This window comes from Oncorhynchus masou, chromosome 13 (genome assembly GCF_036934945.1).
Source record: "Oncorhynchus masou masou isolate Uvic2021 chromosome 13, UVic_Omas_1.1, whole genome shotgun sequence".
In the NCBI taxonomy this organism is placed as follows: Eukaryota; Metazoa; Chordata; class Actinopteri; order Salmoniformes; family Salmonidae; genus Oncorhynchus; species Oncorhynchus masou.
The window spans coordinates 9,882,305-9,899,626 of NC_088224.1; the positions used below are offsets into that span (position 1 = coordinate 9,882,305).

The 17,322-nt window shown below is 47.1% G+C and overlaps 1 protein-coding gene across 1 annotated transcript in view; it reads left to right on the top strand.

The window, feature by feature from the left end:
• The window catches only part of LOC135551638 (protein 4.1-like), a 131,598-nt gene that overhangs the window by 90,520 nt on the left and 23,756 nt on the right, over positions 1-17,322 (top strand). Inside the window, exon 15 of the mRNA XM_064982822.1 lies at positions 3,639-3,818. Coding sequence (XP_064838894.1) covers positions 3,639-3,818 — 180 coding nt within the window. The remainder of the gene's footprint in view (positions 1-3,638; positions 3,819-17,322) is intronic.

Sequence of the window (17,322 nt, forward strand, 5' to 3'; positions counted from 1 at the left end):
ACTGTAGATGTACTATAGATGTACTATAGATGTACTATTGATGTACTATCGACGTAAGATCCTATAGATGTACTATATGTGTACTATAGATGTACTGTGATGCTATAGATGTACTGTGATGTACAATAGATGTACTTAGATGTACATTGTGTGATGTACTATAGATGTACTATAGATGTACAATGATATACTGTGATGTCCATTGTACTGCAATGTACTATTGATGTACTATAGATGTACTATAGATGTACTGTAGATGTACTGTAGATGTACTATAGATGTGCAATAGATATACTGTGATGTACTATAGATGTACTATAGATGTACTATAGATGTACTGTAGATGTACTATAGATGTACTGTAGATGTACTATAGATGTACAATAGATATACTGTGATGTACTATAGATGTACTATATATGTCCTGTAGATGTACTATAGATGTACTGTAGATGTACTATAGATGTACTGTAGATGTACTATAGATGTACTATACACTTATGGTATTATATTCCCTGACAAAGGGATTGCATTCCATTGCAGCCCAGACTATAATCCACTCTGTTTTGTGATTGTGGAAAACCGTGTAACAGTAGGATCTCTGTAGCGCTAGCTGCCAAGACCAACAGCTGTCAGTTATGAAGAGCAGGGGTTTATTCAACAATTCAAAGATTTAGGCTTCAGGTACCATGTGCTTTCATTAGGTAGCTCCACACAGATGCTCTGTACAAGACACTTAATGTTCTCCCCATAGTTTAACTGAGCTCCCCTCTAATCTCTTACTGTGTCCCAAATGGCATGCTATTCCCTATATAGTGCACTTCTTTTGACCCGAGCCTTATGGGGATCCCCTATGTACCCTGGTCTAAAGTAGTGTTCTACATAAGGAACAGGGTGCCATTTGGGACAACGTTTCTGAATAGTCATTAGCCAGGAGACTCTAGTCTAGTGGGTTGTATATTATCTCTCCTGTCCCTAACATGTATTGGTAATGGACTAAAATCACAATGACTCCTCCACCATGAATATGGAAAGGCACGGATACTGGACGGAGATGGATCATCTAAGTTCATCTGCATCAGAGTGGAGAGAACACAGAACAGTCTGTTTGTCTATAGGACATCATGCTCTAAGGCCTGTTGTTTGTCTATAGGACATCATGTATCTGGATGGACTGGCCTGTTGTTTGTCTATAGGACATCATGTGGTCTGGATGGACTAAGGCCTGTTGTTTGTCTATAGGACATCATGTGGTCTGGATGGACTAAGGCCTGTTATAGCCTGTTATTGTCATGTTGTTTGTCTATAGGACATCATGTGGTCTGGATGGACTAAGACCTGTTGTAGCCTGTTGTTGTCATGTTGTTGTCATGTTGTTTGTCCTCTTTGAGAGGGGCAGGCCTGTTCCAACTTCCAACTGCATTTAGTTTGATATGATAAGCAAATCACCAATCACGTTGCATTCTGCTGAGCTTGTACATTTGTTAATTCCCCCAAATAATGACATACTTTCTCCATTCCAATCTGGGGGCTTTGCCCTTCCTTGCTGTCTCTTTCTGCCTTCTCCTTAAACTATCCCCCGTCTCTACTTCATCTATCATGCCCTTCCCCTCTGCCTCTACTTTATTTATCTATCATGCCCTTCTCCTCTGCTCCCTGTCTCTACTTATCTATCATGCCCTTCTCCTCTGCTCCCTGTCTCTACTTATCTATCATGCCCTTCCCCTCTGCTCACTGTCTCTACTTATCTATCATGCCCTTCTCCTCTGCTCCCTGTCTCTACTTATCTATTATGCTCTTCCCCTCTGCTCCCTGTCTCTACTTATCTATCATGCCCTTCCCCTCTGCTCCCTGTCTCTACTTATCTATCATGCCCTTCTCCTCTGCTCCCTGTCTCTACTTATCTATCATGCCCTTCCCCTCTGCTCACTGTCTCTACTTATCTATCATGCCCTTCTCCTCTGCTCCCTGTCTCTACTTATCTATAATGCACTTCCCCTCTGCTCCCTGTCTCTACTTATCTATCATGCCCTTCTCCTCTGCTCCCTGTCTCTACTTATCTATCATGCCCTTCTCCTCTGCTCCCTGTCTCTACTTATCTATCATGCCCTTCCCCTCTGCTCCCTGTCTCTAATTATCTATCATGCCCTTCCCCTCTGCCACCTGTCTCTAATTATCTATCATGCCCTTCCCCTCTGCTCCCTGTCTCTAATTATCTATCATGCCCTTCTCCTCTGCTCCCTGTCTCTACTTATCTATCATGCCCTTCCCCTCTGCTCCCTGTCTCTACTTATCTATCATGCCCTTCCCCTCTGCTCCCTGTCTCTACTTATCTATCATGCCCTTCCCCTCTGCTCCCTGTCTCTACTTATCTATCATGCCCTTCTCCTCTGCTCCCTGTCTCTAATTATCTATCATGCCCTTCTCCTCTGCTCCCTGTCTCTAATTATCTATCATGCCCTTCCCCTCTGCCCCCTGTCTCTAATTATCTATCATGCCCTTCCCTCTGCTCCCTGTCTCTAATTATCTATCATGCCCTTCCCTCTGCTCCCTGTCTCTAATTATCTATCATGCCCTTCCCCTCTGCTCCCTGTCTCTAATTATCTATCATGCCCTTCCCCTCTGCTCCCTGTCTCTACTTATCTATCATGCCCTTCCCCTCTGCTTCCTGTCTCTAATTATCTATCATGCCCTTCCCCTCTGCTCCCTGTCTCTAATTATCTATCATGCCCTTCCCCTCTGCTCCCTGTCTCTATTTATCTATCATGCCCTTCCCCTCTGCTTCCTGTCTCTAATTATCTATCATGCCCTTCTCCTCTGCTCCCTGTCTCTAATTATCTATCATGCCCTTCCCCTCTGCCCCTGTCTCTAATTATCTATCATGCCCTTCCCTCTGCTCCCTGTCTCTACTTATCTATCATGCCCTTCCCCTCTGCTCCCTGTCTCTAATTATCTATCATGCCCTTCCCCTCTGCTCCCTGTCTCTACTTATCTATCATGCCCTTCCCCTCTGCTCCCTGTCTCTACTTATCTATCATGCCCTTCCCCTCTGCTCCCTGTCTCTAATTATCTATCATGCCCTTCCCCTCTGCTCCCTGTCTCTAATTATCTATCATGCCCTTCCCCTCTGCTCCCTGTCTCTACTTATCTATCATGCCCTTCCCCTCTGCTCCCTGTCTCTACTTTATCTATCATGCCCTTCCCCTCTGCTCCCTGTCTCTAATTATCTATCATGCCCTTCCCCTCTGCTCCCTGTCTCTACTTTATCTATCATGCCCTTCCCCTCTGCTCCCTGTCTCTACTTATCTATCATGCCCTTCCCCTCTGCTCCCTGTCTCTACTTATCTATCATGCCCTTCCCTCTGCTCTGTTTCTTTCTCTCTCTCCATATTCTTTCTATATCTCTCTTTCTATTTGCCTCTGGTCCTCTTCTCCTCCATCTTTCTCTCCCCCATTCCCACCTCTCCACCTCCACCTCTCCCGCTCCGCCCTCTTTCTCTCTACACCCCTCTCTCTCTCTCTCTCTCTACCCCTCCCCTTTCTATCTCTCTCCACCTGTCTCCCCATCTTTCTCTACCCTCCCTCTCTCCACCCCCCCCTCTCTCTCTCTCTCTTTCCACCCCTTTCCCTCTTCACAGGACCTGGATAAGACCCATACAGAGATCATGCGTCACCATACCAGTATCAGTGAGCTGAAGAGAAGCTTCATGGAGTCTGTTCCAGAGCCGCGGCAGAGCGAGTGGGACAAACGCCTGTCCACACACTCACCCTTCCGCACTGCCAGCATCAACGGACAGCTGCAGTCAGGCACTGACGGGGTGAGTCAACACCAACAGAACTGAAATGAATAGAACGTCCCTCCCCATTCAAGTCAGTGATGTCATAATGGGTGAACTGGTGTGTGTGTGTGTGTGTGTTGACCAGTAAAATTGCCAGTGTTACGGGCTCTAAGCCCCTTCTAGAGATTCTATTTCTATGGAGTCAACAGAACAACCAGTCTTGGTACAGAGTCAGAGACAGCCATAAGAGGACATGTTACTCAGAGACACAGACAGGCCCACTCATAGCATCACCAGGACAGAGACACAGACAGGCCCACTCATAGCATCACCAGGACAGAGACAGAGACAGGCCCACGCATCACCAGGACAGAGACAGCCATAAGAGGACATGTTACTCAGAGACACAGACAGGCCCACTCATAGCATCACCAGGACAGAGACAGAGACAGGCCCACGCATCACCAGGACAGAGACAGAGACAGGCCCACTCATCACCAGGACAGAGACAGAGACAGGCCCACTCATAGCATCACCAGGACAGAGACAGAGACAGGCCCACTCATCACCAGGACAGAGACAGAGACAGGCCCACGCATCACCAGGACAGAGACAGCCATAAGAGGACATGTTACTCAGAGACACTGACAGGCCCACTCATAGCATCACCAGGACAGAGACAGAGACAGGCCCACTCATAGCATCACCAGGACAGAGACACAGACAGGCCCACTCATAGCATCACCAGCACAGAGACAGAGACAGGCCGACTCATCACCAGGACAGAGACAGAGACAGGCCCACTCATAGCATCACCAGGACAGAGACACAGACAGACCCACACATAGCATCACCAGGACAGAGACAGAGACAGGCCCACGCATCACCAGGACAGAGACAGCCATAAGAGGACATGTTACTCAGAGACACAGACAGGCCCACTCATCGCATCACCAGGACAGAGACACAGACAGGCCCACTCATAGCATCACCAGGACAGAGACAGAGACAGGCCCACTCATAGCATCACCAGGACAGAGACAGAGACAGGCCCACTCATCACCAGGACAGAGACAGAGACAGGCCCACTCATCACCAGGACAGAGACAGCCATAAGAGGACATGTTACTCAGAGACACAGACAGGCCCACTCATAGCATCACCAGCACAGAGACAGAGACAGGCCCACTCATCACCAGGACAGAGACAGAGACAGGCCCACTCATCACCAGGACAGAGACAGAGACAGGCCCATGCATCACCAGGACAGAGACAGAGACAGGCCCACTCATAGCATCACCAGGACAGAGACAGAGACAGAGACAGGCCCACTCATCACCAGGACAGAGACAGAGACAGGCCCACTCATCACCAGGACAGAGACAGAGACAGGCCCACTCATCACCAGGACAGAGACAGAGACAGGCCCACTCATCACCAGGACAGAGACAGAGACAGGCCCACTCATCACCAGGACAGAGACAGAGACAGGCCCACGCATCACCAGGACAGAGACACAGACAGGCCCACTCATAGCATCACCAGGACAGAGACACAGACAGGCCACTCATAGCATCACCAGGACAGAGACAGAGACAGGCCCACGCATCACCAGGACAGAGACAGCCATAAGAGCACATGTTACTCAGAGACACAGACAGGCCCACTCATAGCATCACCAGGACAGGACAGAGGACAGAGACACAGACAGGCCCACTCATATCATCACCAGGACAGAGACAGAGACAGGCCCACTCATCACCAGGACAGAGACACAGACAGGCCCACTCATAGCATCACCAGGACAGAGACAGAGACAGGCCCACGCATCACCAGGACAGAGACAGCCATAAGAGCACATGTTACTCAGAGACACAGACAGGCCCACTCATAGCATCACCAGGACAGAGACAGAGACAGGCCCACGCATCACCAGGACAGAGACACAGACAGGCCCACTCATATCATCACCAGGACAGAGACAGAGACAGGCCCACGCATCACCAGGACAGAGACAGCCATAAGAGCACATGTTACTCAGAGACACAGACAGGCCCACTCATAGCATCACCAGGACAGAGACAGAGACAGGCCCACGCATCACCAGGACAGAGACAGCCATAAGAGCACATGTTACTCAGAGACACAGACAGGCCCACTCATAGCATCACCAGGACAGAGACAGAGACAGGCCCACGCATCACCAGGACAGAGACACAGACAGGCCCACTCATATCATCACCAGGACAGAGACAGAGACAGGCCCACGCATCACCAGGACAGAGACAGCCATAAGAGCACATGTTACTCAGAGACACAGACAGGCCCACTCATAGCATCTCCAGGATTCCTGGCAACAATGTGATGTTTGAAGTGAAAGATGGTACTTTTGACTCACTTATTACATTTATTAGCACCAGTTTACCGAGATGAATGTTTTGTTTATGTGCTTTCATTTTCAATTGAATATGTGTTTTGACTTTCTTTGAGCAAGTTTTCTTACTCTGTTTGTTTTTCTAGTTGTAACTTTGGATTGCACAATTCGTCATTAGTCCCAGTAGGGGGTACTGTTGTCTTTTCTCATGTCGTTCAGTTGTTGTTTTTGACACAAATCACATTTAACATTTAAGTCATTTAGCAGACGCTCTTATCCAGAGCGACTAAAATTGAGAGCGACTTACAAATTGAATCAATGTCGAGTCACTAATCTATAGAGGATTCAATCATGTTAGTCAATGTCCAGTTTCTAGACAATGGCAGAATACCTGGAATAGCTGCATCACAGGGGTGCTGTGTTCATTTGAAAGAGAAGTATCTTTTTAAAATGTATTTCCTCATACTTGGTAGAGAGGAATAGATGATTTTATACTGATATACTGTTCGCAGGTTCATAGTCGGCAGACTGAATGAGAGAGAGAGCTTCATCAAGTGTTCAACACTTTCTCTGTGTCTGTGTATCTCTGGGTACAGTGTACATGCTCTTGGAGTCTCTCTGTGTATCTTCGTAAGTGTGAAGATTGTGTGTGTGTGTGTGTGTGTGTGTGTGTGTGTGTGTGTGTGTGTGTGTGTGTGTGTGTGTGTGTGTGTGTGTGTGTGTGTGTGTGTGTGTGTGTGTGTGTGTGTGTGTGTGTGTGTGTGTGTGTGCAGGTGAGGACGGCCTCCCTATCACCTGCATACAGAGTAGTTGGTGGCGTATCAGAGGTAAAGGTACTCTAATTCAGTCCTTACTGGCCGTACAGGGGCTGAGCTGGGCTGCAGTAAGAGAACACGAGCAGGACTGCGCTCTCCCACCCCTGGCCCCGTCACAACCTATTTTTATAGATGCCCCTTCCAAACCACACCCCCTAACCTTTCCCAAATCCTCCCCCCTCACCACTGCCTCCGCTCCATGATTGGCTGCTGCCAGCTTTTGTCTTCCTGCTTTGATCTGCCAATCAAATCGCATGGCTGGGTTTGACCCGATAGTAGTGAAGCTGCATGACTCAGTGATGATGGTGGTGATGATGATGATGATGTCTGACGTAGTGATGAGAGACTGAAGAACAAAAAACTAAACACGCAAACAACCAAAAAACAAACAGCGACAACAACAACAACAAAGAACTGACCTCCTCCTCCCCCTCTTCATTTCATTGTCTCTCCTCCACCTCATCTTCCTCCTGCCACTCTTCATTTCATTGTCTCTCCTCCACCTCGTCTTCCTCCTCCCCCTCTTCATTTCATTGTCTCTCCTCCACCTCGTCTTCCTCCTCCCCCTCTTCACATTGTCTCATCATCTTCCTCCTCCCCCTCTTCATTTCATTGTCTCTCCTCCACCTCGTCTTCCTCCTCCCCCTCTTCATGTCATTGTCTCTCCTCCTCCTCGTCTTCCTCCACCCTGACCTGTATCTCTCACTCACTGGTTGTTTCATGTTTTATGTTCTCTCTCTCTCTCCCCCCCTTGTGTCGTCTATCAATCCTCTCCTCCTCCTCGTCTTCCTCCTCCTCTCCTTTCAAAGTCGTGCCCTGCCCCACATTCATATCCACTCCCTCTTCCTCCTCCTCCTCCTCCTCCTCCATATCTTCCACCACCTCCTCCTCTACCTCCACCCCCTTCTCCTGAGGAGGATCCGGAGACCCAGAGAGGTGTTTGGGCCTTGGGTAACCGAGCATCACCGCTCCCCTCCCCTCGCCCCTCTACTGCCATGGGGCTGAAAAAACAATTTTACTCCCAGACTTGAAGCTGCCTCCAGCTACCTGGGTATCCTGCCTGCTCCAGACTCTTCTCATGTCCTGCCTATGTACCTGAAGAATACTAAGCACTTCCCTCAGAATATTTAAAAACACATCTAAAATAATAATAATAATCTCTATTGAGTATAGGCATTTTTAAATGATAGGCCTATGGCACAATTTCTATGAATGGAGATGATCATGATTCTAAAATATCACAAAAAAAAAAACATATACAATTGCAGTATAATACACTAGTCTGGTAATTTACCAAGCAGTCTTACCTGACTTGATATTGTATGTAAAACATTTCAGATGTCTTTTTCTATCTTCATGAACACATTACCAACAAATCCCAAATATGAGCCTCCCAATTCCCAATAGACTTCAATGTATTTGATAAGCTCATCTCTTTAAGACAGGCTCATTGACTGACTGACTGGCTGTGGGATGGCAGTGAGGAGGAGGGAACACTGTGGTCTAGCCAACCTGCACCAAGCCAGTTTCTATGGTGGTTCTCCGCCTAACGGTGTTATGATCCAAGACGTTGCACTGCCAAACAAACGGTTTGCACTAGCTAGCATTTTACCTGCCAGAGAAGGCCTTTATCCAACCTAACCCCAGCCATCCAATCTAACCCCAGCCATCCAATCTAACCCCAGCCATCCAATCTAACCCCAGCCATGGAGGAGCAGAGCCCCATAAAAACTCTCTAGTCCCAAATATGCTGCTGCTGCTGTCACCGCTTCACTGGCGGTTGGTCCAGCCTGGTCCGGCCACCCTGGACCCTAACTCTCACTGCCCAGAAACAGAGAGTCTGAGTCAGGCTGAAGCTCAGTGATGGAACCCTCCACTCACTAATGTCAGAGTTCAGAGAGTACTCCCAGAGAGAACTTGATTTAAAAAAAACTCCGCCCTCACTTACAACCTTACATTCCACCATTTACCTACTCCCCAACCTCCCTCCTTCCCCCTGTCGCTTCCTCTCCTACCCCACTCCCGCCTATCCCTGTCCCCTCCCTTCCTAACCCACTCCCTCCCCTGTCCCTTCCCCTCCTAACCTACTCCCTGCCCTCCCCTCCCCCTCCCCCTCCAAACCCACTCCCTGCCCTGTCCTCATTTCTTCCCCTCCTAACCCACTCCCTCCCTGTCCTCATCCCTTCCCCTCCTAACCCACTCCCTCCCTGTCCTCATCCCTTCCCCTCCTAACCCACTCCCTCCCCTCCCCCTCCTAACCCACTCCCTGCCCTGTCCCTTCCCCTCCTAACCCACTCCCTCCCCTCCCCCTCCTAACCCACTCCCTGCCCTGTCCCTTCCCCTCCTAACCCACTCCCTGCCCTGTCCCTTCCCCTCCTAACCCACTCCCTGCCCTGTCCTCATCCCTTCCCCTCCTAACTAACTCCCTCCCCTCTCCCTCCAAACCCACTCCTTCCCCTGTCCCTTCCCCTCCTAACCCACTCCCTCCCCTGTCCCTTCCCCTCCTAACCCACTCCCTGCCCTGTCCCTTCCCCACCTAACCCACTCCCTGCCCTGTCCTCATCCCTCCCCTCCTAACCCACTCCCTCCCCTGTCCCTTCCCCTCCTAACCCACTCCCTGCCCTGTCCCTTCCCCCTCCTAACCCACATCCTGCCCTCTTCCCATCCTCCCGTAATTCCTGCCTGACGGTTGCCATTCCCCCACGTCTGTTCATTGTTCTCTGTCTCTCTTGGTCTCCCGTTGCTGAACACAGCGAGGGAAGCGTCCTCTGTTTGAATACCAGGTAAGATTACAGAGACAGCAACAGCAGGCTTCCTCTGCTCCCGGGGGACCACCGCTCAGACACCACTATCTACAGGAGGAAGGAGATTATACTTCTGATGACTCTGAGGAGGAGGAGGAGGAGGCTCGGGGCCAAGGGCACACTCTGAGGGTCTCTATCGACATGCCTGAGGAGGAGGACAGGGCAGGGGGGCCCTCAGCCTGCCAGCTGTACCCAGCCATGCTCCAGCTCCAACCGTCCCACGTCTCCTTCTCCCTCATGTCTGGACTGCTGGTCATGTTTCTCACCTTGTGTTGGCTGGTGTTTATCTGACTGGCCGGTCCGGTGGAGAGAGAGAGCCCTCTAATGAACTGAACCAGCCGGTGACTGGCTGGTCCGGTGGAGAGAGAGAGAGCCCTTTACTGAAATGAACCACCCAGTGACTGGCTGGTCTGGTGGAGGGAGAGAGAGAGCCCTCTAATGAAATGAACCACCCAGTGACTGGCCGGTCCGGTGGAGAGAGAGAGAGAGAGAGAGAGAGGGAGAGAGAGAGCCCTCTAATGAAATGAACCACCCAGTGACTGGCCGGTCCGGTGGAGAGAGAGAGAGAGAGAGGGAGAGAGAGAGCCCCCTACTGAAGTACCCCTGTTGAAGGACAGAGACAGACATTTATTCTCTGCTCCTCTCTGTAACTTAATCAGACAGACAGACAGACAGACAGACATTTTCTTAACCCTTTCTTGAACTGCATTGTTGGTTAAGGTCTTGTAAGTAAAGCATTTCACAGTAAGGTCTACACTTGTTGTATTCGGCGCGTGTGACAAATGAAGTTTGATTTGACACAGACAGAGGGACATGGACAGACAGACACCAATCCCTATTGAACATTACACTGAGTGAATAGTTGTCGTTGCGTTGTGGAGTATGGCATTATTGTTCTTGCCAGTACCTTTTCTTTTCAGTAAGTGTTGAGTGCTGTTCATGGCTGAGCTCCCTCGCGACCACAGCCTTACAGCCCGACTTCAAGGAGCTTCTAAAACTTTTACTTACAATAGTCCATGGTGAAAAAGAAAAACCATCCAGTGTTACTAACAAACTTTGTCTGCTAACCTGACTCTTTCACGGCTTGTGTTTAGCCTGTAGACAACTGTATATTTTCTCTATTCGTCCACAGGATCTACCCGTATCATAGTCACGCATCGATGTCAATGGAAGCCTAAGGGAAAATGTGATTTTAATTTGTCTCTTAGTGTTCCTATCAGTCAGTGTAGTATAGTATCTACAGGGCAGTGCTCTGCTGTGTGGCATAATCTCTCCAACAGCCTGAGAGATCTGTATTGCTGATCTTATTCATTATGATTTAACAGGTGAACACGGGCCATGGTCTGTGTTCACTGCTAGAGCAGAGAACTGCTGTCTGTCTGCCTTTGAAATGCATCGGCTCTCGTCTACGTTGATGCTGTTCTAGGCATGAGCAGGAAGGACAGACGGACTGGATAGAGACAGGACAGACAGGGACAGGACAGACTGGATAGAGACAGGACAGACAGGGACAGGACAGACTGGATAGAGACAGGACAGGGACAGGACAGACTGGATAGAGACAGGACAGACAGGGACAGGACAGACTGGATAGAGACAGGACAGGGACAGGACAGACTGGATAGAGACAGGACAGACTGGATAGAGACAGGGACAGGACAGGGACAGGACAGACTGGATAGAGACAGGACAGGGACAGGACAGACTGGATAGAGACAGGGCAGACTAGATAGAGACAGGACAGACAGGACAGGGACAGGACAGACTGGATAGAGACAGGACAAGGACAGGACAGTCTGGATAGAGACAGGACAGACTAGATAGAGACAGGACAGACAGGACAGGGACAGACAGGACAGGGACAGGACAGGGACAGGACAGACAGGGACAGGACAGGGACAGTCCACTCAGGTTGTATTTATGAGAAGAACCCATTAGTTATTACTGTTATCACCAGTGGTTTCTCATGTAACTGAAATGGCCTTTAAACCCATGTTGCTGTTGCTACTTTTTGAAAGCAGTGGGCCAAAGATGGACTAGGGTGCCATTTGAGACGAAGAGATTGTGTACTTGGCTCACTTGTTAACCTGACTGACATCACTACCGGTAACCAAAAAGGAAAACTGGTTGCTAAGCATTCCACTACTGTTGATGGTTGCCTGCCACTTCCTCCTCTGCTTGCTTTAAATCAACAATCACTGCCTGCTGAGAGAGAGAAAGAGAGAGACACTTCTGTCCAGAGAAGATTTTGGTTTTACTTTTCAGACTGATTTTAAACTAAAATAACTGCTGATTATTAATCTAACTAGTGAGTTTGGATTGAAGATACTGTATGTGTCAACGCTTGACTAGTTTAGAGACTTCTGGAATGCCTTCCTATATGAAATGCCACCACTCACAGATGGAGTCTAAAGCCATTGAAATGCTATTTGAGATGTGTATTCTCCAAGGGTATCGCTTGGATCATGGCTACACCCTGGGAAAGCATTGATCAGTATGTTGCCATTAGAAACACCCTGGGAAAGCATTGATCAGTATGTTGCCATTAGAAACACCCTGGGAAAGCATTGATCAGTATGTTGCCATTAGAAACACCCTGGGAAAGCATTGATCAGTATGTTGCCATTAGAAACACCCTGGGAAAGCATTGATCAGTATGTTGCCATTAGAAACACCCTGGGAAAGCATTGATCAGTATGTTGCCATTAGAAACACCCTGGGAAAGCATTGATCAGTATGTTGCCATTAGAAACACCCTGGGAAAGCATTGATCAGTATGTTGCCATTAGAAACACCCTGGGAAAGCATTGATCAGTATGTTGCCATTACAAACACCCTGGGAAAGCATTGATCAGTATGTTGCCATTAGAAACACCCTGGGAAAGCATTGATCAGTATGTTGCCATTAGAAACACCCTGGGAAAGCATTGATCAGTATGTTGCCATTAGAAACACCCTGGGAAAGCATTGATCAGTATGTTGCCATTGGAAACACCCTGGGAAAGCATTGATCAGTATGTTGCCATTGGAAACACCCTGGGAAAGCATTGATCAGTGTGTTGCCATTAGAAACACCCTGGGAAAGCATTGATCAGTGTGTTGCCATTAGAAACACCCTGGGAAAGCATTGATCAGTGTGTTGCCATTAGAAACACCCTGGGAAAGCATTGATCAGTGTGTTGCCATTAGAAACACCCTGGGAAAGCATTGATCAGTGTGTTGCCATTAGAAACACCCTGGGAAAGCATTGATCAGTATGTTGCCATTAGAAACACCCTGGGAAAGCATTGATAAGTATGTTGCCATTAGAAACACCCTGGGAAAGCATTGATCAGTATGTTGCCATTAGAAACACCCTGGGAAAGCATTGATCAGTGTGTTGCCAAAAACACCCTGCATTGATCAGTATGTTGCCATTAGAAACACCCTGGGAAAGCATTGATCAGTATGTTGCCATTAGAAACACCCTTTGATCAGTATGTTGCCATTGGAAACACCCTGGGAAAGCATTGATCAGTATGTTGCCATTGGAAACACCCTGGGAAAGCATTGATCAGTATGTTGCCATTAGAAACACCCTGGGAAAGCATTGATCAGTGTGTTGCCATTAGAAACACCCTGGGAAAGCATTGATCAGTGTGTTGCCATTAGAAACACCCTGGGAAAGCATTGATCAGTGTGTTGCCATTAGAAACACCCTGGGAAAGCATTGATCAGTGTGTTGCCATTAGAAACACCCTGGGAAAGCATTGATCAGTATGTTGCCATTAGAAACACCCTGGGAAAGCATTGATCAGTATGTTGCCATTAGAAACACCCTGGGAAAGCATTGATCAGTATGTTGCCATTAGAAACACCCTGGGAAAGCATTGATCAGTATGTTGCCATTAGAAACACCCTGGGAAAGCATTGATCAGTATGTTGCCATTAGAAACACTCTGGGAAAGCATTGATCAGTATGTTGCCATTAGAAACACGCATAGAAAGCATTGTTTACCAATGGACTGGTGGTGGTGGAAGTGTATTCAATAACTTTGTGCATGTGAGTACATGTGTATTAGTGTGTGTTTACGGTGTGTGTAGATAAATGTGTATATGACTATTATAACCCACAATGTTATTATTGTAGGAACTTGGTTCGTTAGAAAGATAGACGTTTTTATTATGTTCACTGTGATTCTTCACGTAGGAAAGCAATTATCTCTATATTGATCTAGTATGTGTTGTTTTATATAGTTCACTATTACATTGTTCTTAATAACGTAATGTTAGTCAGAGTCTATGAGGATTTACTTAAACCATAATTAAAGGTGAAAGTCATTTGGCGACTGTCAAATAAATCTATTCAGGCATGCTTACTTTAGTTATCTATCTGTGCTGTATCTGTCATAAAGATGTGTTTACAAATGGAATACAGCACCAGTCAAAGGTTTGGACACACCGCATCATTCAAGGGTTTTTATTTATTTGTATTATTTTGTACATTGTAGAATAATAGTGAAGACATCAAAACTATGAAATAATGCTTTTCCTTCACTCTGCGGTCCAACTCATCTCAAACCATCCCAATTGGGTTGAGGTCGGGTGATTGTGGAGGCCAGGGCATCTGATGCAGCACTCCATCACTCTCCTTCTTGGTCAAATAGCCCTTACACAGCCTGGAGGTGTGTTGGGTCATTGTCCTGTTGAAAAACAAATGATTATGCACTAAGCTCAAATCAGATGGGATGGTGTATCGTTGCAGAATGCTGTGGTAGCCATGCTGGTTAAGTGTACCTTGAATTCTAAATAAATCACAGACAGTGTCACCAGCAAAGCACCATCACACCTCCTCCTCCATGCTTCACGGTGGGAACCACACGTGCAGAGATCATCCGTTCACTTACTCTGCGTCTCACAAAGACAGCCATTAGTACCAAAAATCTCAAATTTGGACTCATCCGACCGAAGGACAGATTTCCACCGGCCTAATGTCCATTCCTCGTGTTTCTTGGCCCAAGCAAGTCTCTTCTTCTTATTGGTGTCCTTTAGTAGTGGTTTCTTTGCAGCAATTCAACCATGAAGAATGGATTCACGCAGTCTCCTCTGAACAGTTGATGTTGAGATGTGTCTGTTACTTGAAATCTGTGAAGCATTTATTTGGGCTGCAATTTCTGAGGCTGGAAAACTCTAATGAACTTATCCTCTGCAGCAGAGGTAACTCTGGGTCTTCCATTCCTGTGGCGGTCATCATAGTACTTGATGGTTTTTGCAACTGCACTTAAATAAACATTCAAAGTTCTTGATATTTCCGTATTGACTGGCATTCATGTCTTAAAGTAACGGTGGACTGTTGTTTGTCTTTGCTTATTTGATCTGTTCTTGCCATAATACGGTCTTGGTCTTTTACCAAATAGGGCTGTGTCTGTATACCATCCCTACCTTGTCACAACACAACTGATTGGCTCAAACGCATTAAGAAGGAAAGAAATTCCACAAATGAACTTGTATCAAGGCACACCTGTTAATTGAAATGCATTCCAGGTGACTACCTCATGAAGCTGGTTGAGAGAATGCCAAGAGTGTGCAAACGCTGTCATCAAGGCACAGGGTGTGACTACTTTAAACAATCTAAAATATATTTTGATTTGTTGAACACTTTTTTGGTTACTCCATGATTCCATATGTGTTATATCATAGTTTTGATGTCTTCACTATTATTCTTACAATGTAGAAAATAGTAAAAAATAAAGAAAAACCCTTGAATGTTGTCACACTGGTATAAATGATTTGTGAGACAGATGAGGGAATGAGTAAAAGTTTTGTAAAAATTTGACCCAAATTACGGCGTGCCGTGTAAAGGCTCGGGGACAAAGACCAAACAAACAAGTAACAAAAACACAGAGTTGAAACCCAAACAACAGAGCGAGGAGTACCTCAAATAAATAACACACGCGCACAATGATTTAGCCCACGGGACGAGACCCGTAATCAGCTTCTAATCCACAATGAAAGCCCAAAACACACAGCGCAGGTACTCACACGCACCAACGGACATTGTAACAATAATGGACAGCTCAACGGAAACCAAAGGGCACACTTATACAATGACTAATCCGTGGGAAGAAGGGGACAGGTGTGTGTAATGAAAGTTCCTGAGGGATCCGTGGGAAGAAGGGGACAGGTGGGTGTAATGAAAGTTCCTGAGGGATCCGTGGGAAGAAGGGGACAGGTGTGTGTAATGAAAGTTCCTGAGGGATCCGTGGGAAGAAGGGGACAGGTGTGTGTAATGAAAGTTCCTGAGGGATCCGTGACAAATGAGTCGGTGCGTCCAAACTTTTGACTGGTACTGTATATCACTGCTGTTGTTCTGTTTCATTCTGTGCTGTCCCTTGTATGATAAGAAGTGAAGGAAGTATTTATTTTGAATGTATGATGGGAGTCTTGTCTGTTTTTAGAGTGTATTCTCATCTTCTCTCTAATTCAGGATATCCACTCTTGCCACATTTTTTTTTATAACATTTCTTTTTTGGGGGGGGTTGGGGGGTTGTATGTTTTGCTGCTAATTAGGGAACTCCCCAAAACCCTCCCATTCTGATTTTGGCCCTCTAGTTCACTCTCTTGGTCTCTAACTCCAGGAAGGAAACTAGGCCTAGAAATTAGGTCTCCCTAATTATTAGTTTTGTCATGTGGAGAGCTTGACTTTGAAAAGGACTACACAGTGAGAAGATTGCCCTGCTTTGAACAGATGTCCAGTCCAGCATGCACTCTGTTATAGCTGTCATATCACAGATCTGCTCCTTTCATGGGCTCAAAATTATATCCGACTTGAATATGTGGACTAAATCAAATGACTTTTTCTTGCAGGCATGCTCTTGCTCTCATTCTCTCTCTACCACCCTCTCTCACTCTTTCTTTCTCTCTCTCTCTCTCTACCACCCTCTCTCACTCTTTCTTTCTCTGTCTCTTTCTGCCTCTTTATCTCTCTCTCTCTCTCTCTCTTTCTCTCTCTCTCTCTCTCTCTCTCTCTCCCTGTCTCTCTCTCTCTTTCTCTATCTCAGTTTCTCTGTTTCTCTTTTCCCTCTTCCTCTCCTTCCCCTCTCTGTCTATCCCTCCCTCACCTCCCTGGCAAAGAGTTTGAGATGAAAGATTAAAAAGTTTAATTAAAGTAATTTTTGATGCCTCTGATTTTGCATAATCTGCATATCTGAAGGCTGATGTGTGGATATTTGGCGTGGCTGGTTGCCAGGGGCCTGTGGCAGGCTTGGTCCTCCTCTCCATCGTCCGAGAGGCCGGGGCGCTCTTACTATGAAAAGCACACAGCTCGACCCCTGAGAGGCGCTCTTATTATGAAAAGCACACAGCTCGACCCCTGAGAGGCGCTCTTATTATGAAAAGCACACAGCTCGACCCGAGAGGCGCTCTTACTATTAAAAGCACACAGCTGGACCCCTGAGAGGCGCTCTTATTATGAAAAGCACACAGCTCGACCCCTGAGAGGCGCTCTTATTATGAAAAGCACACAGCTCGACCCCTGAGAGGCGCTCTTATTATGAAAAGCACACAGCTCG